General features: G+C 37.8%; 1 protein-coding gene across 6 annotated transcripts; it reads left to right on the top strand.

The window, feature by feature from the left end:
• Window positions 1-13,449: 13,449 nt before the first annotated feature.
• On the top strand, window positions 13,450-23,686 carry LOC4351861 (uncharacterized). 6 transcript variants are annotated; one of them, XM_066306412.1, is made up of 8 exons: window positions 13,453-13,827; window positions 15,034-15,337; window positions 15,494-15,599; window positions 17,541-17,664; window positions 17,768-18,541; window positions 19,073-19,810; window positions 19,898-21,005; window positions 22,914-23,686. In XM_066306412.1, the coding sequence occupies exons 2-8, from the start codon at window positions 15,151-15,153 to the stop codon at window positions 23,339-23,341; spliced, it is 3,465 nt and encodes a 1,154-aa protein (XP_066162509.1). In that variant the 5' UTR covers window positions 13,453-13,827; window positions 15,034-15,150; the 3' UTR covers window positions 23,342-23,686. The 6 variants fall into 6 exon arrangements, with proteins under 6 accessions (XP_015619905.1, XP_066162509.1, XP_015619906.1 ...); XM_015764420.3 differs by having other exon boundaries at window positions 22,911-23,686; XM_015764419.3 differs by having other exon boundaries at window positions 13,450-13,827; window positions 19,073-21,005.
• The last annotated feature ends 1,951 nt before the right edge of the window (window positions 23,687-25,637 follow it).

The following is a 25,637-nucleotide window of genomic DNA, read 5'->3' as shown; positions in this document are numbered from 1 at the left end:
TTGCATGCTTGGAATTGAAGCAAATTCATTGCGCAGAGGAACAGGAACAGAAAGGGATATATGTTTGGTGAGGGAAGGAATATCATGCAGTGATGAACGTGACCAAATATACTTGCTAGTCAAGTATTTCGTTGCTAGCTAGCTAGGCTCCCCTATCTGCTGCTGCACCTAATTAATACTATGGCCGTGATTAGTTATTTTGGCAAAAAAAAAATTTTAACGTATACGAACATACATTTGAAGCATTAAACGTAGACTAATTACAAAACAAATTGCAGATTTCACCTGTAAACTGCAAGACGAATCTATTAAACCTAATTAATCCGTCATTAGCAAATATTTACTGTAGTACCACATTGTTAAAGCATAGCGTAATTAGGCTCAAAAGATTTGTCTCGTAATTTACATGCAAACTGTGCAATTGGTTTTTTTCGTACACATTTAATGTTTCATACATATATCCAAACATTTGATGTGACGGAAAAGTTAGAAGTTTGAAGGGATATACACAGCCTATACAACAAAACGTTGAGTTGGTAGGTCACCTGTACCGTTGTGTAACCGATCCAACGAAGCTCAAACGGTCAGTTTTCTATCTAGTTGAGAGGTAGAAATTGTTGAGATGCAGAGTCACTCATGCATGCATGCATATGCTTGCTGTGAGAGTAATCTCCTATTTGCTACTGCACCTAATAAATTGGACACGAGTTGGTAGGTCACCTCTACCGTTGTGTAACCGAATTGAACACAAAACGGTCCATATTTCTTTGTCTTGGTGAGAGGTAGAAAAAAATTGAGATGCAGAGTCATGTTGTTGTTTGTGAGGAATCGTTGTTGATGAGGTCCAAATCAAGGAGGTGATTCTAAGAGAAAATATATGTAGTGATAGGGAGGAATTAGTTGGGTACTTTCCTTCCAATGAAAAGAAAGCTAGGCAGCTAGTTTCAATTAAGCCACCCTTCTAGTTGGCAGGCTGAGGCTGGTGTGTACTTCAAAGAGTCAATTAATTCATATGTGCATCAAAAGTGAAAAGTATGTACTCCTGCCCTGCCTGCTCATTGAGAAAGGAAAGGTGTGAGCTTCTAGGAAGGTGTTTATTTGTTTATTGAGATATTATAATATGTTAATGATCTGAACAAATCACAATTTGTATGTTCAAAATTTATTCCAGAATATATCAACTTTTCGACCCACTCTCTGATATCAACCAATTAAACCATCTCTTTTTTTTAATTTCTCCACTTAATTACTCCATCATTTTAACCAATCTTAGCTTTTCCTTATTTAATTTCACCTTTGTTCTTAATCTCCGTGGAAAAACTCCAAAAAGTGCTCATATTTTGCGAAAAAGAAGAGTGTATACCATGGATTGGATATACATAGCATGAAATTGAAAATATGAAAAAGAAAATCTTACTAAAATAAGCTTCATGGTGCATTTGATTCAGCGATTCGCTGTGGATTTTTTTGACACGCGAAACATGATAAATCATTAACACATAATTAATCGAGTATGAATTATTAAAAATATAAAAATAAATGTATTTGATTTTTAAAAAACTTTTATATAGAATTTTTTACATAAAATATATCATTTAACAGTTTAGAAAATATGCTAACGGAGAATAAGAAAGTTGCTTCTAGTTGCTAAAAAGAACTCAACCTTAATATGTCCCAACTCAGTTGTTCTAGTACAGTGAAAATATTTTTTTTAACGACTCGCACGAGACAATACGATTGATAGAGCAGGAAAATATTACAGGACTATAACCCTGGAGGGTCATAACCAGGAAAAAGGAAAAAATATACCACCACCCACACACTGACAGCGCCAACACACAAGACCGGGAGAAGGCTAACACCGGACCGGCCGCCGCTAAGCATGACTGATCACCGCTAGACCGACAAAGGAACGCAGACGAGATCACCTAAAAGAACACCCTCACAACCAACGCAAAGCCAACTCCTAGAGTGTGCTTGCACCAATCGATCGAGAGGCTTCGGCTAGGGGATGCCAAAACGACGTCTTCAAGAAGAGAAGCGATAGAAAACCGCCGTCACCGTCCGTCGGGGCTCAAAGAAGCCAAGACTGGCTTTCGCCCGGCAACCACCCTTGAGGGATGAGACAGCACGACAACGCCCTCAGGAGGGAGAATTAACCATCGTTGTCGGTCCGGCCAAGGCCGGGCTGGGTTTTCACCTGTTGCTCACCACCTACGAATCCACGGCTGACGCACTGATGCTCCACCACCACTCAACCTCAGCCGCCAAGTGGGACCACTGTACCGGCGCCCCCAGCCGGCCAGCCTTCGTGCGCCGAAGACTACGCCACATCCACCGGCAGCTCCTCCTCGCACCGAGGACGCCTCCTCCACCGCCAGTCGCGCCTCTCGCACCAAGCCGGCCTCCTCCACCGGACGCGCCTCGCGCCAATCCAGCCTCCCTCCATCGGCCGTGTCTCTCGTGCCAAGCCGGCCTCCATCTCCACCGCCCGCGCCTCTCGCGCCGAGCCGGCCTCCGCTGCCATCAGTTGCGCCTCTCTATGCCAAGCCGATCTCCGACCCCTCCTCCAAACGCTGCTGCGCCGACCAGATGCAGCCGTCTGCCATGCCCACGACTAGCCGTTCGAGGCCGCCATGCCTCCTTCCACCACCGTTGCCGCCACCATCGTCCTTTCACAGCCATCATCGTCCATTTCCGGTCATCGACACCGCGTTCTCACCCCTCTGGACTCCTCCTACTTTGTCGTCGCCCAATGCCTTCCCCATCGCCACATCCGCCACCGTCACTAGCCGCCGCCGCCGTCGCTGCCGCCAGACACCGCCGCCACCACCGCTGCCGTTGCCTCGCCAGCTGCCACCACAGCAGCCATCCGGCCACCGCCACAGCTCGCCAGCCGCCTCACAGCAGCCGCTGCCTCAGCAGCCGCCACTACAGTCACCATAGCAGCCGCCGCCTCGCCACCAACCGCCGCCGTCACTGCCGCCGTCGGCAGCCGCAGTCACCACCAACCGCCGTTTCCAACTCCCGCGCCGCCACGTCGTCCATCACCGCCACCTTCATTCCCCGCTGCCGGCTGCCGCTCCCCCAGATCCGGCCGGCCATGGCGTGGATCTGGGCACCGCCTCCGTCGCTCCGAGCGGTGTCCCCAGCCGCCAACTCCCACGCCGCCGTGTCAACCACCGCCGCCACCTTCATTCCCTGCCACCGGCTATCGCTCCCCCAGATCCGGCCGGCCACGGCGCGGATCTGGGCACCGCCACCACCACTCTAAGCGGCGTCCCCAGCCGTTGGGCGCAAAGGGGAGGTGAGACAAGGCCCCGCCGCCACCGTCCTTGCGAGCGCACGGCTTTGCCAGCGCCCGCTCAGGCGGCGGCGAGGTGAGGGAGGAGGCGTTGAAGAGGAAGGGGGCGGCGGCAGCGTCGTCTCTCGAGTCGCCCGGGGAGGACGACGCGATGGGAGAGGAGAGGAGGGGACAATGAAAACAATTCAAAGTGAGGATACCAAATTGATGGCCAGTAGCCACCAACCAGTGATCCTAGCTATGTACTAGTAGTACACATATTCCCCATTACAAAACAAAAGCGCTTTCTTTCAAAAAGCCACATGGATAACTAACACAACAATTACAGAAAACCCAACAAACTAACTATAACCTGAGCAAATACACAACAATCTCACTCCATTCTTTTTCTTCGTCATAACTGCTAACCGATTAAGCAGCAGGCTGCTTACCCTGCTACAGGGCAGTTTCAGTTCAGAGACCGTTCTAGCGTCCATATATCCATCCCCACAGCAGCAACCAGTGGGAGCAAATCAGCTAAACTCCAATGACAAACCGCCGTGTCCTGTACAGGAGACGGATCTTTATTTGGAGTTGGACAAAAAGGTCCAGTCTTCTTTGCTAACGGTAACTGCTCACCTACCGCCCACACCACCACGCCACACCACACCATACCGGCCTTCGGCCGAGTTCTTTTCAACAACTACAAACAATAACTTCCTCATATTTTTATTATTAAACTATATATTTTATACTCCCTCCAGATTAATAATACTTGTCGTTTTGGACAAGAGCACGTCCAAAAAAACAACTTTGACCATTATTTTTCATTATAATATATATATAAAAGTGTTAATAAATATGTGATTTTATTAAAGTATTTTTTTAGAGTAATATATACATGTAGTCACCATATTTGAAAGACAGATATTTTAAAAATAATTTATAATCAAAGATTCTAAAGTTTGATATCACCCTTATCTAAAACGACAAGTATTATCAGCCCAGAGGGAGTATAAAAATATTTTATTTTTTAAGAACGAATACAATAAAATAACGTAAATGGGTTGTACAAGTTGTCACATCTAATTTGTGTTTATGTAGAGAGATGAGAGGAGAGAGAGAAAACAAGCTACATATTTATAGCCAATTATAGCACGAGCTTCAATAAACTTTATGAGAGAGATGTATGGATTAGGTATTAACGATGCAGTATAAATCTTTTCTTTAGATAATAGAATAAAACATCCTTACCTTTGCTCAAACGAGCTACATCTAGCTATTACAGAGCTCACATAAAAACAAACTCACACAGTGAGTTCAGAACCATAGTAACAAAACATTAAGCAAAGCATAATTTAATAGACACCAACACAAGATAAAAATTACAGTATATATCTGCAACTAATTATTTGATAAGCGTACTTGTAGATTAATTATAGATGTTTTAAATTTTGAAAGCTAATATTTTGACTATATTATTAAACTTGCTCTAAGAGCAAGTATAATAGAGGTTGTAAAAATGTTAAATGCGGATGAGAGATGAGAGTAGGGAGATGAAAAATGGGTGATAAGTTTACAGCCGGCTTAGGCACGTGAATTTAGGGCCCGTTTAGTTCCCAAAAACATCACATCGAATCTTTGGACACATGTACGGAGCATTAAATATAGATTAAAAGAAAAACTAATTACACAGTTAGGGAAGAAATCGCGAGACGAATCTTTTGAGCCTAATTAGTTTATGATTAGCCATAAATGCTACAATAACTCATATGTGCTAATGGCGGATTAATTAGGCTCAAAAGATTCGTCTTGCGGTTTCCAAGCGAGTTATGAAATTATTTTTTTTTATTCGTGTCCGAAAACTCCTTCTAACATCCGGTCAAACGTCCGATGTGACATCCAAAAATTTTTATTTTGCGAACTAACATGCTAAAGGTGGACCAATATTTAGTGAAGAGCTAACTACAGTATGCATCCGTGTATACCGAAGGAGATCCCCGAACATGTCATTGATGTATGTGCGCGCCGTTTTGGCAGCATTGGTCCAGGGCGGACGCGCGTACGTGAATCGAAATCGATGGAGTACGGCGCGGCATGGCGCGGCATGGCACGTGGGAGCGTGGGATTAGTAGGGGTGTCGTCGAAAGCGACGGCTCATGGACCCATGGTTGATGTGCGGGGGTGGCCAACCCCCCCTTTTCCTTCCCAATTTCCCATGGCTGCCCCTGCCCGGTTGTTCACCACCACCGTTGTTGTTGTTGCATCAGGAGGCCGAGAGATCTTTCCAGCGGGTCACGCTTTATGCCTTTTCTCGCAATAGTATAATAATCGAACATACTTAATTTTTATTTAAATTAAGGATTTATTTATAAATCTATTGGGAGAAAACTGGCCACATATAATTTACTGTAACAAATGTGGAAAAAATATATAAGGATCGATATATCATATCGAGTGGAGGGTTTCATGGCATCATATTGTTATAAATATATCCAATTCTACGTATCAAAGCTTTAAATTACTTTTTGGAGAAAGTAAGTACTTTTTCATTTTAAGATATAAGGTATAGCCACTCTTAACTAAAAACCAAGAAATATTTCTTATCATCTTGTTTGGATCACTATAATAAATACACTGTATGCATACAACAAAATGAGAGATCTTAAGATGGAGAATTTAAAAATTAATAATTTATGGAGAGGGGGTGCTACTTAATTGCATGCATGCACATCATATATTGTGGAATTTCTGGAAAAATAGTAAGGCCTTATATTTTAGAATAGAAGTATAGCCTCTAGCATCTACATTAACTAAGGATGAAAAAAAATCATATTTACCAATATCAGGATTATTTGAACCGTGTTGGGTGTGAATTATGCACTCCCCACTTCACCGGTTCACCGTCGCATTAATACTGCTTCTCCAAAGACTTTAAATAAAATATAGTGAAATCAATGATCTATACTAATATAAACTTATGAGTGGGCTCTCTCGAAGCCTCATATACTGAACTATAAACTTATGAGTGGGCTCTCCGACCTGGAATCATTTTTATATGAAAGGAGGACTAAAATATAAGGGAAGTGCTAGAGGTTTTTTTTAAGCGAGTCAGCATAAGACGGTGCCAATTTTAGTGAATAGAGACAGAATAAATGTATTTACAAATATAAAAGCAAATATAAAAGCAAGAGGAGCTATATAGGTTTAAGGTAAAAACTCCGCTAATTGCTTTGCACGCCTAGGGCCTCCCCCCCTCTTTTATCTCGCCGAGCAGCGTCCTTATCGGGTTGTATGAGTAATATGCTAGACTGCTCTGGTTTTTTACAATGTATTATAGATGGTACTCCTCCATTTCATATTATAAGTTGCGTTGACTTTCTTCTAAGTTGAACTTATTTAAGTTGATCAAATTTATAGAAAACTATAGCAACATGCACTATAACACCAAATTAATTTTGTGAAATCTAACATCGATATTTGATAATTTATTTGTTTTGTGTATATTTTTCTATAAGTTTGATAAAAAAACGTCTTGCAATATGAAATGGGGGGAGTATAAAATTGTGTTGAAAATATTGCTATATTTTTCTATAAGTTTAGTAAAAGAAGGTCTTACGGTATAAAACGGAGGAAATATAAAAATGCATATTAAGGGAAGGCAGGATGGTAGTATGTATAATTAGACAACATAACCCATATAAATTGATTTAATCTGATTACATATGCCATCAGCTTTAAATACATCACAACACAAGCATAGCCACGAACTAAGCCTAATTAAGAGACCCTCGTTTACTTCACTATCTACCAGTTGTCATACATTTTACCCACACCACAAAATGATTATATGACATTATCTAAAAAAATGATTATATGAATTAATAGCACGCCTCAGGCACGTACACATATTTAGTCGCCAGAAAGAAAAAAAAAAGAGAGAGGATATTGTCCTATGGAATTGAGCAGGTCGCATCTCTGTCGGAGAATTTGAAGAGAGGAAGGCCCAGGCCAAGACAGAATATATTCTTTGTCGCAATTAGACAGCATGGATTAGCCTGTATCCTACTTTGATTAATTAGTAATTAATTTGTGTATACACAAACATCATGCCCCACCAGATTGGGAGTTGCCAGGGACGTTGCAATGCTAAAGGAAGCCAGACAAATTAACAAAGCAAACTTGTACTAGCTAGCTACTTGTTGGTAGTGTAGTAGTGTCGAGTGCCAACTGCCAAAAAAAGTATATATATTACATGCCAATAATATGTTATTACTGGTGGCAGTTTGTTGGGGTGATTAGTTAATTTGGGGTTTAGTGTGCAGAGAAGATTGTTTAATGATCAGGATTATTAGAGGTGATTAAGGCCATCATTGTGCATGCTTTCGTCGTATGACAAAATGGTTTTGGACACATCTCAATCGGTTCGATCAGGTGGTGGTGGTTGCACGTACATATGAGCCTTTTTCTTTTCATCATTTTTGTGTTTCTTTGTATCTATGGATGACAAAAAGAGATTGTTTCAGAATATAAAATATATCCAGAGCTACGCGTACCTTTACTTAATTAATTACTACCTTGGAAAAAAATGAGTTTTTGGATGCTGATGATTTAAGTCCTTGTCTGTACTCTCCCTTCGTTTCTTCGTAGAGAAACCTTCTTAAAAAAAACTTAGGGCTATCCCACCCCAAAATTTTACACCATATCATATCGAACGTTTGACACCTGCATGAAGTATTAAATATAGGCTTAAAAAAATAACTGACTATACATATTGCGACTACTTTGCAAGACGAATCTTTTAAGCCTAATTGCTCCATGATTTGACAATGTAGTGCTATAGTAAACATGTGCTAATGATGGATTAATTAGGCTTGATAAATTCGTGTCGTAGTTTACTTACGAATAATATAATGTAAGAGAAAATCCATTCTATACCCCTGAGTTTACTCTAGTTCAATGATTTGCCATCGACTTTGTCTCCCTCTATAATATGCCACCGACTTTTTCAATTTTTTCTATAATATGCCATCGAGATGTATACTTTTCAAAAAATGTCTAAAATGCCCTTCAAGCCATATAAGGGTTATCGATTGATTGCCTCGTTATAAGCTTCAAAATATATGAAAGTTTTGGTGTAGCCTTCATATACGACATAAAATTTTGTGTACATATTTTAAGATTTTCTTCATTTTTTTGAAAAATTATTTTTATGTGGTATATGAAAGATGAATCGCGTACACAAAACATAGCTAGATTAGAAAAATAATTTTGTGTATGATTTACATAAAAGAAATCAATGCTAGGGTATTTTTTTTACTTAAATGCTAGGGTATTCTATTAGCATGTGAAACATAAATTATATTTTTTTAAAAAAATTATACATGCAAATTAAAAATCTCAATATGTAAAGAGACTATGCAAAAAAAAAAATAATATTTTTCGATACTTCTGGAAGGTAAATTAATTGTTAACCCTCTATGTCTTGAAGGGTATTTTAGGTATTTTTTAAAAAGTAGCTACTCCAATGACATATTGTTGAATAAATTGACAAAGTCGGTGGCATATTATAAAGAGAGACAAAGTTGATGGTAAACCGTTGAACTGTAGTAAACTCAGGGGCATATAATATAATGTAATTATTTTTTATTAGTACCCGAACACCACATGTGACACCCTACATAATACCCGATGTGATATATCAAAACTTTACACCCATGTATCTAAACACCTCCTTATAGGCTGCGTTTGTTTTCTCTAGTTGGGAACTCATTCCCTCCGCATGGAAAACAGAGCAGTCCATTAGCGCGTGATTAATTACGTATTAGCTATTTTTTTAAAAAAAATGGATCAATATGATTTTTTAAGTAACTTTTGTATAGAAACTTTTGAAAAAAACGTACTATTTAGCAATTTGAAAAGCGTGCACGCGAAACACGAGGGAGAGGAGTTGGGAAGACATAGCAACTAGCACAGCCATAATTTCTTTTCCAACAGAGAGTGGCATGCTTGTTCTATGGTAGCACCTTACATGCAGGTTTCTCAAACCGTGCTTACTGTGGCGATACGATGAAGGTTACCAACCATAGGAACGAAATCTATTCAGATTTAAATTTTAGGAAAAATGAGAAAATTATCAAAAATATCCTATAAGTCGTACATGATTTTGTGAAACATGCTAAGTAAACTCCATATTTGACATGACTACAAGGCATCGTGACTTAATTCTCAGAATTAAGTTTTGATGCATGTGGATATTATGTTGTGAACGGTATGATCTATATAGTTCTAGACATTATATTATAATACTTATATCTATTATATACTAAAAGTCCATTAAGCATCCTATAAACGCTCCTAAGTCGTCATGGAGCACCCTACAAACACTTCTAAATCGTCATGTTTCATTCTAATAAATTAAAAAGAAATCTAAGAAAAAACAAAATATCTAACCGTTGATTTTCATTAAATCCGATGGACCCATTATTTACAACCGTTACATCTATTTTAAGAAAATATATCTGCCTCCCAAACCCGGTCCCACCCAGAGCCTATACATTGACATACGTACGTGCATCTATGCGGTACGCCCTGTCCCTCAATCCCTTTCTCCTATTTTCCTTCAATTACCTCTCCCATTTTCATGCTATAATTAAGTTAAAAAGTATAATTTATGTTAAAAATTAAACATATCTTAAAATAAAAATTTGTACAATATATTGAAATTATATTCATAGTAGATACTTAAAAAATATGAATAAATAGTAGTTTCATGACTAACCTAATAGTGTTATTTGGACTTATCATAATTTCATAATGAGGAGAGTAATTTTTTTAAACCACTTATAGTATGTTAATTTTACTTTCATAATCATTGCAGGACTAATTAATTGTTTGATAAAATAATATCATTATTTTTTCATGTTTTTATATAATTGTTTGAATGGCACGCAAAAGTCAACCAATATAACCCAAAGTAACACATTTATTTCAAATCTTAACATATAGTGAATATGGGCCTTTAACTGTGAATAAAAATTAGTTGTATAATTTCATCCTATTGTTTTTCTGAATTTTTTATGACAAATTTTGCTTTCTAATTGGTACAATAAGAAAATAGGATAGGGAATAAAACATATAGATAAACAGCGTGAATAACGGGGAGTGGTGGACAATGGGACTAAGCATGACCTGGGTAGGGTTTTAGATGTGGATTTTTTTTAATCTATTGGTTGAAAATAATGGATTTATCATATTAAACTAAAATTGATGCCTAGATGTGTTTTCATATGATTCATAGAAATATCACACAATTTATTAGAGTGTCAGGTGTTGGCTTAGGAACGCTCCACAAATATGAAATTATGAAGTAAATTATTTTTGCAAGCTTATTAATTTTTATGTGGTGGCTTAGTTTACTAATTTTGAATTATAAAGCAAATTCTTAGGTTAATAATAAAATACATCAATTTTTAAGTTAAAATACATCTCAATATGGGTCTTTAAATTGCACCGTGGACAAAGACCAAGCTAATTAGGTAATTATGCCTCTCTGCGGCAAGCTTGCAGTTGCACCAACATGAATTATATATGTCCGGCATGCATGTATACATCAATGCACCAGCTAACCTTTCAAATTTCAATTAATATATACTCCATGGACAATGGTACCTGGATTCCATGAATTCATGATTTTATGATTGATAAATAGTAACATACTAAAATGTATATAAATAAAATCAAATATCTCTGATTAGATTAAATATCTTTCTCCTAAAGAATCTTTCAACGCCTCTAATAAGTTGAAGAAAATTCCACAAATTTTTATAAAGAAAAAGGCAAATTGAACCTCGAATCCATAAATGATTGTATGATGATAAATACTCCATAACATAAAAAAGTATTTTTAAATCGAAGCAAATATCTGTGATTACATTAAACACCCTTCCCCTAAAAAGATTTTCTTAACGCCTCTAATAAGTTAGTGAAAATTATAAAAGTTATGGAATAAGACAAATTAAACATACGATCCTTATTTCTGCTTAAATCAATCAAACCTGCATATCCATCCCCTCTACCGTTTGATCTCATCTTAGATATCTCACATTTCTCTTCTAATATAACGGTGTGTAAAAGTGTGCAAAAAATATATCCCATATTGCTCAAATGCATTAGTCAGATTTAAACCATGTGAGATATCTAAGTTTTGAATGTCTATTACTTTTGAATCATAAATTGTATTTTTCATCTATTTGTATCTTTTTTTAATAATTAAATGTTGACTACCCCCGTGAAATCTCATCGTATTTCTATTTTTTTAGTGTGACGTATATATACGGTAGTCATAATTTTCTATGATGAATTACGTCACCTATGATTAGTCGATTACGTTTGCTATCAAATAATACATTAATTATTGATTTTTTACACAAATTGGTAGAGAAATTAGTTACATATGGTTGTATATCCAATATCTTTTATAGCAAAGTTTTCTCTCTTTTCCGATAGAACTTCAAGAGTCAGATGTCATAGGTAGCATAAAACCCAATCTCAAGTAGGTAATTTTATAAATGGCATAATTAAATTCGTCATGCAATGTTAACGGAGAGAACATAGACAAATCGTACTTTTGAAATGTGGCAGGTATTATTTCATAAGTATACAACTAAGTTTCTCAAATGCAACCTATGATACATGCATGCGCGCCTAGTTATCCTTAAATGTGAAGTTGTAGTTTTATTTTTTTTTCAAGTCAAAGATCACAGTTACCGTGGCTTACCGTTCGTGCAGTAACATGACTTTACCATGGGATTTGAAAATTCTTAATCCAAACTTTCCTAAAGATAAAATTCGTATGGTTTTTGACGGTCACTGCACAATTATCACGTTTACCGTCGTCTTACCATCGAGGAGTTGTAACCTCCCCGGTGATGGTTTGGGAAACCTTGCTCATAGGCATTATAGCCGTATACAAGTTTATTTCCTAACTTTATTGGAAGATAAATTTGCATAGGCACATATACTTCTTCAGTTTCAAAATTCGCTTTGATATGCCCTTATTGAACATATGGGATATATGGAAGTTAAATACCCTTCCATTACCTGGGCAGTGCTTTGATTTGTCTGTTTACTCGTTATGGTAGGTAATTAACAGAATACGTTCGGTTGGCACCGATTAAATAAACTTTCATGCAACAACTCCAAATATGATATCCCACGTCACATCCATATGCTCGCATAGCGTGCAGTTTATTTAACGATAGGAAATATACAATATCAAGGTGTTAAAAATAAAATGGAAACAATTCAATTAACTATTGTCAGGTACTATTAGACCATATGACGTCGTGGGAGTAAGCTACTAGGTTATAGCACACGTTCTATTAAAAATATATGTTGCCCAATAACATCAAAGATAATTTAAGTAAAAAAACCATAGTAGAGAGAACATGAAGTGGTAAAAAAACCATTGTCACGGGTTTTGGTTAGTCATATTTGATTACTCGTAAATATTTTTACTAAAATAAAAGTGATTGAGTTTGAATGTAAGCAACTTCTAACGATAGTGCATTCTAAAGTGCTAATGGACAATGAATTATGGCCAGAATTGAGTTCACGACAATTTCGAGGTTTTGATAAATTGATTTAAAACGCTTTATAAGAAGTGTCAATGAAAAAAAAGCTTTCGTAAAATCGTGCTGTGATAAATTAGGAAGCTTTTCGAGGCGGAAGCGGATAAGTTAAATAAAAAAGTCAATAAATTAATTTAAAGACGTTTTCTAAAGTAATGACACGAAAAAGGATTATATAAAAAACGTGCCGTGACAAGTTTAGAAAACATGCCGTGATAAATTTAAACTAGAAAGGTAGCCACGGAGGGAGTACTCTCCTTCAGCCAGATAAAACGTGACGATATATAAACGGAGTGAGTAGATTAACTTAGTTAGCTCTCACCAAGTGTTATGTTAAAAAAAGAAAATTAAATACAATTACAACTGTGAACTTGACGAGTGACACATTTAATCAACGGTGTGTACGGTAACTTGTTACAATCATACCGAAAACCCCTCATCTAGCCACACGGAATAGCCCACACAATGGTGTAGTCTTAACGCAAACAATAAATAAATCGCCATTATTTAAGCCCAAAAAATGCCTCCAAATCATTTGATTAATTTAGCTCTGCCTCCAGAAATTTCATCTCCTCTTCCTCTCTCAGCTCAACTGCCTCCTCCTCTCTCTCTCTCCTCCTCGCTTGCCTCCGTCTCACTCCTCCTCCCCTCGCCTCGCCTCGCTCTCGCTTGCTTGCGGCGGAATCCGGCGCGGCGGCGGACGTAGCCTCTCCCCTCCTTTGCTTGCTTGCGCGCGCGCGGACGCCGGCGAACGCGGCGCGGAGGTGCGGTGTGTGTGGGGTTTTCTCTGCTTCTCTCGTTCTGGGACCCGCCCTAGCTTTTGTCTCTCCCCAGTGCGGCGTTGTCACCGGGGGAGCTCGCTGGATTGAAGCTAAGCTGGAGGCGACGCGGATGGTTTGAATCTAATTGGAGGTATTGTCTCTGCACTGCCCGCTGCTTCCTGAGCTGTTCGTGCTGTAGGTTGGAGATCCATTTTTGGGCTGGATTGGATTGGATTGGTTTCTTCTTCCTCTGCAATTAATCCATCCGATTTCTTCTTGATTTCGATTTTTTTATGCGTGCTGGTGCGGTAAGAATAGCAGTTTGTTTGCAAAAAAACAAAAAAGAAAAAAAAAGAAAAGTAGAGAAAAAGTTGTGGGTTCAGCTGGACTCCTCCCATCCCCCAAGTTAGGTCCGCATCGGGTGGACTCCGTTTTGGTTGCGGTTTTGTTTGTTCGGCATCGATCTCCCTCTCCGTGTTGTTGATTCAGTTGCGCTTGCTGCTTGTGGTGCCGATTTTTTTTCCTTTTTTTTTTTACCGTTACGGCGTGTGCAAATGTTTCGGGGAATGGAGGCGGGCGTTTACAATGTGTTTGTGTGTGTTTTTTCCCCTTCACGTGTAGTTCGAATTTGTCTAAATCATGTGTTTTGTAGTTGCCGAATTTCGTCCAGTTAATCTAAAATCTAATTGCAAGTCATGAAATGTGGGGGCAAAGAGTAAATTTGGAAATGTTGTGTGCTCTATGCATGAATTCGATTTTTGTTGTTGCCGTATGCTGCTTTAAGTTCTTTTTCTTTTTGAAGAATTACCTCGTGTGTTATTGTTTGAGATGCTTTGTTTGCTTGGGTAGGTTTCATTGTTTCATGAGTCATTACATACAGAACAAGTTGCATCATGGTTTGTATAATAGCCAAGTAGACCCGAAGCCTTCAGGCGTGATTTTATCTAATCAATTTATTTTCGAGGAACTCATCTGCGACCCTAGCTCATTTGGCCCAGTTGGGTGGCTGATTTCACCTAGGCCTGTGACAGATTGGGCAGTTTGGGCAGTGGAGTGGGAGAAACTACAATAGCTTCAACTTTTATGTGTGCTTTTCTGTTCCTTTTTCTTAGATAGCTCATAATGTTAGTAAGTACGATAGATTCTTGTGTGTAATTGGGTGGATACTTTCTTTTCACGGTGTGATGGGTTGTACATTTGAGCAATTCATGATAAAAATAAATATTATTTATCTATTTTTTATTCGCAGCTTATGTTGTCGATCTTTTTGTATTACTGTTGTAGCTACTATAATTCCTTCCTTTTGTTTTGGTTCATCTCTGTTTTTCAGTCCTTTAATGGAACTGTCATGTCACAGATTGCAGGTTATGGTTTTTGGTCCACTTGTTAGGTTACCCAAGACAGGTTATGATTCTGGTCTTATTTCTCAGAAAGGAGCATAGAAGCATTTAGACAGATCAAAAGGCCGTAAAAGATGCCACCCTCACCCTCAACAAGGAGATCTCCTTCAAGGGAAACTTTCCTCAGGAGGGTCAACAGTTTTGGGAATGCTCTGCCTGCTAAACCAAAGGATGAGGATCTCACTTTGTTTGCTGATATGCAGAAAATTGAGAACGATAATTTCTTACTGGAACCCTCTGAGGATTTTGATGAGTCAATCTGTAATGCTCTTATAAACCATTCTCGTTCTCGTCCTTTATACAATACTTCAGTTTCTATAAACTATTTTCCGTTATAATACTGCCTAGTGTTAAAAATGTTTTCTACTGCAAATTGCCATTAATTTCCTTTGTAAAACAATGCTTCCTGTGTATCAGCAAAATTGAGTTATTTCCCTGATGTCAAGCTTGGTGTCAACATCCCTACACGGAGAGAAAGCCATGATTTGCTTGACGTTGATGGTGACAAAAATGATTATGAGTGGTATGTAAACTAAATAGCACATTACATTTTGTTCTATCTCGATTAGTATAGCCATATGCTGGTTATCAACATTGCTTGCTTTATACTCCCAGTTCAAGCTAATTATGTACAGTTTTAGTGATACAGAAGTGTTACCTTACTGCCTTTAGTATTTCAGTGTGCTTCATATGTTCATTAGTATTTTCTAACTAGTAGCAGTTTAATAGAAGAAAAACTTATGGTCAAAGTTCGATTTAAAATACTGCAACTTGGGGAGTATGATTCATCAAGCCATCCTTTATCCTATTCTGTGATGTTTCTTCCTGACAAGATATAGTTTAGCTATTATATGGATTAAGGTGCATTTCTTTCCTGGGCATATTGGTGCATGCAGACTGCAGTTGTTGACTTGTTATACCTTGCATATATTGTTGGTTAAATTGGAATAAGGCAAGGTTTTATTGATATGGCAGGGGTATGCCAATTTTTTACAAAGAAAATTTACGCTTTATGCTAAATATAGAAAGTCGCATACAAATTCACATGCATTTCAGTTGAGCCTATTGTCTATTATGATTACATATTCATTCATCAGCTAAGTAACAAACCAAAAAAAATAATGATGTTATGGGGCACGTTGATTCATGGATTGATTAAGAGTACGGACACATGGGGATAACATAATTTCCCTCAATTAGCACCAGCAGATCTTCTCCCAGTCAGAGCCAAGAGAAGCTCTGAATCTTATTCGACTAACTTTAGAGATTCATTGCTTATAATTGATAATATCTGCTTTCTTTACAGTACATAGAAACTTGCCCCTTAAAAATGCAATATCTGTTTTCTTTTCAAACCATCTCTCTTCCTAATTACTAACTTATAACTTTCCTAACAAAGAAATAGGATGCCGATTGACTAATTCCTGTCATAGGAAACTATTTAATTGTTTAGGAAAATAGATAATCTAATCCTATTACTACAGTTTGCGGGGTAATGTTCGTGCACGGTATTGCTTCCATAACAGATGTGTTGTCATGCATGGGTAGGAGCATCTAGTCAAACTGCTGCTAGAGGTGCTAAGGGTGAGGTCCATCAACTGGGAATTAAGACATGTTTGTACATTGGCAAAGATTGATTCTTTTGAACAGAAATAATCTGTCATGACTGGAACTATGAGCACGAGGGAGGTTGTCTCCAATGCAGTTTCTAGCAGCAGTTCAGCACTAAAAAATTAATCCTTATAACAATATAACATACAAAAAAAATAGAACTAAATGTATGTGGCCTATGTAAGGTCCAACGGCAAATAGATTATTGGAGAAAGCTGCCTGATCCTGTGATTTTTCACTGGCTGAATCTGGAAATAGTATTCAATGTTATCTGGACTTCTAGTTTATCCGTGGCCAATTGCAACCATAAATTTGTACCAGGTAGACTGCAGTTTGAAGTTGAGCAGTGCAAGGTCTGTCTCAGTCAACTTTTTAGTAGGTTGTGTGACTAGTCATGCAATGCTGGTTGGACTTGGTGATATAGTATATGACAATGTGACAAGAATCCCATTATGTGAAATTTATTATTCTCTACTCTGTCAAATGCTAATTTGCTTAAACAGTGGGATGGAATACCATCATAAAATGCTAACTTAGCAAATAAGATTAGTTCTCATGTCTGAAGAATGTTAAAAATGACCTATTATTGATAAACTGTTTTGTATGGATAACTATGATACTAGTCACTCTTGCTATTGGAGGATCATTCCTCAGAAGAATTAGCAGCACGGCTCGACCACTGACTATAACTTGGTTGCCTTAATTGCAATGCATCTGTAGTGTAACTTACTCAAATTGTGTTTGATTGATAGATTACTAGACCTGTTCATGCTACCTACACTTATACTTATATTCAGCATTTAAATCTTGTTTGTGTCTAATGACTTGACTACCATCTGTGTTTTTAATACAGGTTGTTGACTCCTCCAGAGACCCCACTTTTCCGTTCATTGGATGATGAAGAAGAACAGTCTGCTGGTCAGGATTCTAGGGGCAGAACTAAGAGTAAGCCCATACGAATTTCGGGGTCATCCACAGTGAGTGCCTATGTACAGCATACTCTCTGCTAGGGTTCTAAACTGCTCCTTGTGGCATCCTAACTATCAATTTTATTATTATTTTTGTGTAACTTATACACAGGTGGACAATACTCAAAGGTCTAGTAGAAGCAGTGCAAGCCCTATTAGGCTTAGTCCATCACCACGCTCCATGTCAAGGACAAGACCCTCTAGTGCAGCTTCTCGCTCTAGTCCACCATTTGCATTGCAACCACCAACACCATCATGGAGACCTTCAACTCCTCCATCTGCAAAAACATTAACACCTCCACGGAGATCTCCAAGTCCTGCCTCAACATTAACACCTCCACGGAGGTCTCCTAGTCCTGCCTCAAGGAGGATGAGTACTGGTTCAACCCCAGCGTTAAATAGGACAAGGGGTCCTTCTCCAGTTAAAACTAACCGCATATCTTCTTCACCAAAACTTCAAGGATGGCATTCAAATGTTCCTGGATTTTCTCATGATGCACCTGCAAATCTTCGAACTTCTCTGCCAGATCATCCATTATCCCATTCAAGGGGTGGATCCCCTTCTCCTCCTATCAGTGGAAGGGACATGGGTTCCAGAGGCAGACGCCAATCACTATCGCCTACTCCATCTAGAAGAGCAAGTTCATCTCATAGTATTGAACGAGATCGTTTAAGCTCGTATAGCAAAGCTTCTGCAACATCTTCTGGTGAAGATGATCTGGATTCCATGCAGTCTCTACCAGTTGCCTATTCCACCAGCCCAGCTGTAAAAAAGAGCTTGTCTATGATGAAGACCAGAACTATTGCTTCATCAAAGAAGCCGTCCACAACTTTTTCCACTAGTTCTGTCCCAAAGCGGTCATTTGATTCTGCAGTTTGGTTGATGGTAAGCATTGTTTTGTTTTCTGTTATGATGATAGATTACCTCCACCTTACTGAAATAGTACCTGAGCCTCTTGTGTCCAATTGGTAAATCAGTTTAGAAAATTTGCTTTTAATAATTGTGCAGTTAATCTGATTTGTCTCTTTCTTTCTTAGCTATTGTATATCCTTTTAATAATTTGCTTTTAATATTCCTGCATATTTTTTGGTTATATTGCTTTTATCTAGTGCCCAAACGTTTTCGATGTATGGTATCATGAATTACATATTTGAATATTCTTTTGGTAGAGTTGCTTGTTCTTTTACTTGTATTATGACCATGACCATTTTTTAAAATTATGAAATGTATATTCATTCCCTTTAGCATTGTTAATTACTTGCTCTAACCATTCCATTTCACTCGATAAATATATCTTCATCTGCTAAAAATACTTGCATATGCAGCTAGTATACTGCAATCTTTCTTATTGTTCAACTTGTTCTTGATTTTTGTCAAGTTGCACTTACGATGAGAAATGTGATCTTTCCTTTCTAGGATCATCGCAAAGCTCCCAATAATATGTTCCGGCCACTGCTATCAAGTGTCCCTACTACGACATTTAATGCTGGCAAAGGAAATGTTGTGCAGCGGCCTATGTTTTCTCATAATTCTTATATGACAACTAGCAGCAATGCAAGCTCTGAGCATAGTGCCAGTTTCGGCCCATATGTGGATAACGACCAAGAGCAGCATGATCAGATTAGTGAATGGGATGATAACCATCAAGTTCATGGTGATATATTTATGTTTGATAAATTGGATGAATTGAATGAAGAAACCAGTCATGAGGAGACTACAAAATTTGTGGAAAGTGATAGACAGGACATTGACATGGAAAAGGGTTGGGCAGCTAGTCAGACTTCTGGTACAAACAGTTCTCATGTTGGATATGGTGAAATGGCTACTTGCACCAGGTGCGGGAACGTTTTCAAGGTTATGGATGTGGATAGACAAGGTGACTATTGTGAAGAATGTGGTTTATTGCTTAGCATATGTTCTGCAGGCCCTGTGACACAAACTTTACAAGAAGCACACCAACAGGACGAAATAACTGCAAATTGTAAATCATATGCTGAATCTGGAACTTCTATAGCCTCGGATTGTGTAGAGTATAGGGAAGAAGCATCTCTTGGTCATCAATTTAATGATGAACCTCCAGCTGATTGTATAAAAGCATGTTCCCCACTTCAGTCAATGGTGGACACAAATGAGGAAATGCTGCTGGCTCATGAGGTAATGAATCATACCAAAAATATAAAGCCATATCATGTTGATGACTCTCTAAGAAATAACAATGATATTTCATTTCATCCATTTAAGGTAAGTGATAACCAACAAGCATCTGCAGAACACGAGCATTTCAGGGACCAAATTAACAGCCACAGTGAAAGCTTGCCACAATGCCTTCCTGAGCTAAACCGCCAGCATAATGATTCCATCTCTCAAACTGCCTCTGGTGATAATTATCAACTGGGATCAACAGCATATTCAAGTCCTAAGGTAGAAAACACTGATGCCACTGGGATATCGGTACTCTTACTCCAGAAGTCAAGTAGCAATAAATGGCCTGTTGTGGAAGGAAGGACTCTGTCTGCAACAAATATTCTTTGTTCAGAACCCTATTATACAAGGGATAGTATCAGTGCTATGAGGCGTAGCTTTGGACGGGATAGCTCTTCAGCAACTTCTTCCATTGATCTAGGGTCATCAAGGCAATCAGATGTACGTTTTGAGCGTCTCAGGAGTGGCAAGAGGGGTGATTTCGAGAAGGCTCGAATGAGCAGTACCATGAGCCATCAAAGTGTTGCTTCAGTGTCAGATATGTCAATTAGTGGTTCATCAGCTTCACTTTGCCCTCAGAGTGATGTTATTGGTGACACTTGTTTCCCAATTGACACGCTGGAAAGGAGTGCATCGAGAACAACAGTCTCTATTGAAGAACATGACAGCTCTTGTATGGATGCTTTATCAAGTGGTATGGAGTGTTCATCTGCTGTGCAGCCGATAATCAATGATGAAATCCTTGTTGACTTGAACACCTCAGGTTTTCATAGGTTAAGTGAAACAGAAGATATACTTATTAAGAACCATAATATGGAAATGGTGGCTGACAATGATCATTTGAGCACTAACTTGTGTTTATCAGATATTGAAATGCCAAGTGATGCCCTAGAATCTTCAGCTGCTGAGGAAAGTTATATACCAAAAACTGAGGAAGATACTTCCACCAAAGCACACTGCTATACAATCAGCACCCTAGAGCATCCAAGCGATGAGAACAACTTTGATGATCTTCAAATGCAGTCTGAAGCAGTTCAGTCTTCAAATGAGGAAAATAAATCCAATGGCTGTTGCACGCTTGCTGTCTCTGAGGATGACGTGTTGGTTTCTGGAACAGATACTAACATAAAGGAACTTCCTAATGATGGTATGGTTTCATGATTTCTAAATATGAACTTTTCCATGTCAAATATTCTACTTTTCTCATAACTTATTAACTCATGCTTATTCTGTACTTGCATAAATCATGCATTGCTCCTCTATGTTAAAGTCTTGTCTGGGAATCATGCTTTTTGTATTAAAGGATCTCCGGCCTCATCTTTTCACTTATGCTTATGCTTATCAGCCAAAATTTAAATTTTCAACTTTAAATTTGGAATTGATTTTAGGGTTTTTTTCATCGAAATTTATTTTTCAGCCTTTGCTTTTAGGTCACTAAGAACACGTATATAAAAGTTTTATTCTCAAATTATTTTTCGTTTGCAAATATGCAGTTTCGCTAAACGATGGGGCCGCTCCTTTTTTTAGTTCTACAGAAATTATTTACTCTTTCAAACCAAAGAAAAAAATATACAGTGAAGTAATGCATGTAGATTGTGTATTTTCTTGGATAAGAGGTGCTGTACAGCAGTATATAGAAGATTATGTGTGACTTTTTCCATGTTAAAGATAATATTTATCTCATTTTGCAACTTACCTAAAGGAACATGCTTCATGTTATTTTCGCTTTATTTTTCCTTTGGGGTTATGCACGCTGGATCATGGGAACTGTTTGGTATGGCATTCCTAGCTCTAATCTTCTACACACATATGGTCTGCTGCATGTGTTGAATGGTCTTGTAGATGTTTCCATGCTTGGTGTAGTGACTAGTGCCTTCAATAACATATTAAAACCACCTGAAGATAGTACAGATGCACCTGCTACTGCAGCTTGTAAACTCAGCATACCATCACCAGATTACAGCTGTTGCACCTCATTTCCATGTCTGACAAGTGACAACAGATGTAGAGTGTCTAATAGGATATATATAGTAGTAGGAAGCGTGGTAGTGTCAATACAAGGTATTGAAAAGTGGGATGAAGGGGTTTAGAAAAGATGGGGGCTGGCAATTATCACATCAGACTGAGCCGCAGTACCATCCTCGATAGCTGAGGAGAAAAGAGTAAAACATGATATACTTTTAGAAGTAAAGAAGGCAAAAAAGGGGAAAACGAAATAATGAAAAGTTTTCTTTAAAATAGGCCAATTGATACTGTTGCACAATGTTGGCCATAGTTGATCTTCAATTCTTCATTGCTGTGCGGGGTCTGCAAATATAAACTTCTATTTGACACTTCACGTGTAGGTGGTAATTTTTTGATAAGATGCAGAACGGTTATTGTCAAGTAAGGCATAGAAACAATTTTATTAATAATCATTGCACTATTCTTTCTACTTTCTGGTCAGAATAATTCTGTATCAACAGAGGGTTTATGTAACACATTGATTAACATCTTGAATTTTTTTAGAACATACCCTCGTTGATAAATTCATAGCTGATTGCTGTTTCATGGTCTATGGATACATGTAAATGTTCAGACAGGGTCTCTACTTACATGAAATGGTTTGCGTTGAATGTGTTCCTTTCCTTTCCTCTGATAAAAAACATTAACAATTTATATAGTCCCTCTGTTCTTTTTACTCGTCGTTTAGGACATCAACACAATATCCAATCCACTTGTTTTATTTTAAAATTGCCTTTCTGAATAAAAGTATTAACAATATAAGTATATACTGCATGAAAGAATTTTTCATGTCAAATCTCCTAGTGTAATTCACATATCAAATCTTAATATTTTATCATTATATTAGTGAGTTAAAATTTTGAGATTTGAGTACTTACATTCTAAAACAACATATAAAAAAGAACAGATGGAGTAATAAATATGAATACAAAATTCCTGAATGCCAGCGTCAGCAGAAGTTGCTCTAAAATATTCCAGAATAAACTTTGAGTTTCAGGGTGGTATACCATTGATTATGTATTTAACGTATATCTCTCTTCACTTGTAGCAGAATCACCCGAGGCAGTTGAAGGATCGAGGAAAGAAATTCAGAGATGCTTCACTTTGGAAGAAGCTACCGATACAATTCTCCTCTGCAGTTCTATTGTTCATGACCTTGCATACAAGGCAGCGACAATTGCACTGGACCATGAGCAGGAACGAGTACACGCAGAGCCTACTCGCCCATCTGTTACCATCGTTGGAAAGTCTATTCCAAAGGAGGATGGTTTACTTAAGCTGACTCACAGACGAACGCCTAACCGTAAGGTTAAAAGGAAAAGATTGGAAGGTGAAACAACCATAACCGAAAATGCTGAAAAGAAAGATGATATCTCTACAGACCACTCACCCGTGCGTTCCTCTTCTGGAATTACAAGGACATCTGAGAGCATGAAGCCTCCAAAACTGGAATCCAAGTGCAACTGTATAATTATGTAAGTTACTCAAGCATCTGGTACGGCAAAGGTGACTTGAAATAGAGGTTGGAATTGATGTATTATGGTAGTTCCATTCCACGCGCAATCAAGTCGTCCACAGTTGGTGAGTGACACAGGGCCTTAAGTTAGATTTTTTTTTTTTTTTGTGATGGTGCATTCCGTTTTTTAGGTAACAGAAGTGCACCCCAGAGCTATTCTTTTGTAAATTCTTTTTTCCCCTATGTTCCTGTTTTGTCAGATCTTCTGCTTGTTATGTGGTCTATCAGGGTTGTCCAAAGTGTGAATTTACTAGATTAAATATCTGTATTTATAGCCTGTTTTGTTGCAATGCATGAGGCTTGTTAAATTCTTATGAGTATTATTGCCTATTGCCTGTGTTATTAAGCAGACCAGGATCTATAGGTGTTCTTGCATGCATCTGTCATCATCAGCACTGCTTCAATCACTTGTATGACAACCTATAGCATTTGAGATATTTCTCCATTTAATTAAAAAAGGGTCACTTCTAAACGTTTTCATTGTTGAAGAGTGAAATGTCAAATTTTCAAAAGAAAAACAAATTTAGTTTGCTTCTACTGATATTCTGGTGATAAGAGTGATGTAAATCTACTGATATTCTGGTGATAAGAGTGATGTGTACAAAGGCAGTAGTCTAGAAAATGAGCAAAAAAAGGTTGAAGCAATTGATATGGCCGTATGGTTTTAGATTGGATTTGGTCGCTCTTCATTCGATTAAGCCCTAATTAATGAAATGAAGAGTGACGCAAGAGAGTAGATGAGTGCGGTGCCCCCACAGTGATTGGATGATTACGGAGGCCACGTGCATAAATGGGAGCACTCATTGCAAAGCGACAAAACGAGCATTGTGTGGATTTTTCCCTGATAAAAGCCAGAGGGTAAGTAAAAAGGAAAATAATATTTGTCTTCAAATATACTTTTACAGCATTTTCACTTTTGTTTTATACTATATATTACAGATTTACAGTCTATAAACTGATTAATGGAAGTGTTTTAGAAAGCATAACGACATCGAGAGGCAAATTTTTTTTTATTTGTATATATATACAAGTTAGTTTAGCTAACTGTTGAGGTTGCATTTTGTAATGCACGTTGACATCGATAAGGAATACTCCCTCCGTCATAATTTAAGTGCAACCATAAGTTTTCGTGTCCAATTTTAATCGTCCGTATTATTTAAAATTTTTTATAATTAGTATTTTATTGTTATGAGATGATAAAACATGAATAATACTTTATGCATGACTTATGTTTTTAAATTTTTTCAAAGAAAATCTTAAATAAGATAGATAATCAAAGTTGGATACGGAAAATCATGATTGTGGTTAAAATGGGACGGAAGGAGTATTTTTGTTTTGACCCCAATAATGCTTATTTTTGGCACTTATCTAGTGTATACTGCTAAGCGACAAAAACATTATTTTTTCATGAACATGTAAATGATACACTAGATTTTTTTTTCTCAAATTGTCCTTGCATATTAATGTATTTTTTATTACACGAAAGATATACATGCATACCCTATTCACACACCTAAAGTACGCTCCTAACAAATAGACGAAGATTAGTGATATATCTTACGCCTTACTACAAATCCTATTAAAAGCACATTTTCATGTTTCTTGTTTTACTAACAAGTTCCTGGTAAATATGTTTGGATTTGATATCAAAAGTAAACTTGCTAGAGTTGAGGGATGCATATTTTTGAGCATTTAAAAATATATGATACTTCCTCTATTCCAGTTTTATCATCACCTAAGATTTTTTAGATTTTCTCAAAATGATCATCATATAACCAATATATAACCAAGTATCTCTTTGTTTATTTATGCAAAAAGTAAAATGGGCATCGTGAAATACCTTATTTATGCAAAAAGTAAAATGGGCATCGTGAAATACCCTACATGCATGCAAGTGTATGCATGCGGTGAACTAAAATTAATTTCTATTGGTTCAACCCATGCAACATTTAAAATGTGAATTAATTTATGTTGGATGCTATACAACATAGCACCTTGATCGACGAGGATTAATTTTAGAATGATAAATATGTTGATGTCTTTGGTCCTGGTACCTTTTGCTTAAGAGATAATAAAATTGGGATGGATGGAGTAAGGCTAACATGTGGGTTGAAATGACCTCTTGGGTGGATTTAGCAGTGGATGTGTATCACCTTTTTACTTTCCTGAGGGTAGGCAATTAGGCATATTTTAAAGGGATGTCCTCACAAGTATGTGCATGATATGTGTTAATCTTTCTTGTAATAGATTTTTTTTCCA

Source organism: Oryza sativa, chromosome 12 (assembly GCF_034140825.1).
Source record: "Oryza sativa Japonica Group chromosome 12, ASM3414082v1".
NCBI classification, from domain to species: Eukaryota; Viridiplantae; Streptophyta; class Magnoliopsida; order Poales; family Poaceae; genus Oryza; species Oryza sativa.
Note: the sequence above shows the minus strand (reverse complement) of the source record. Positions and strands in the feature narration are given on the sequence as shown.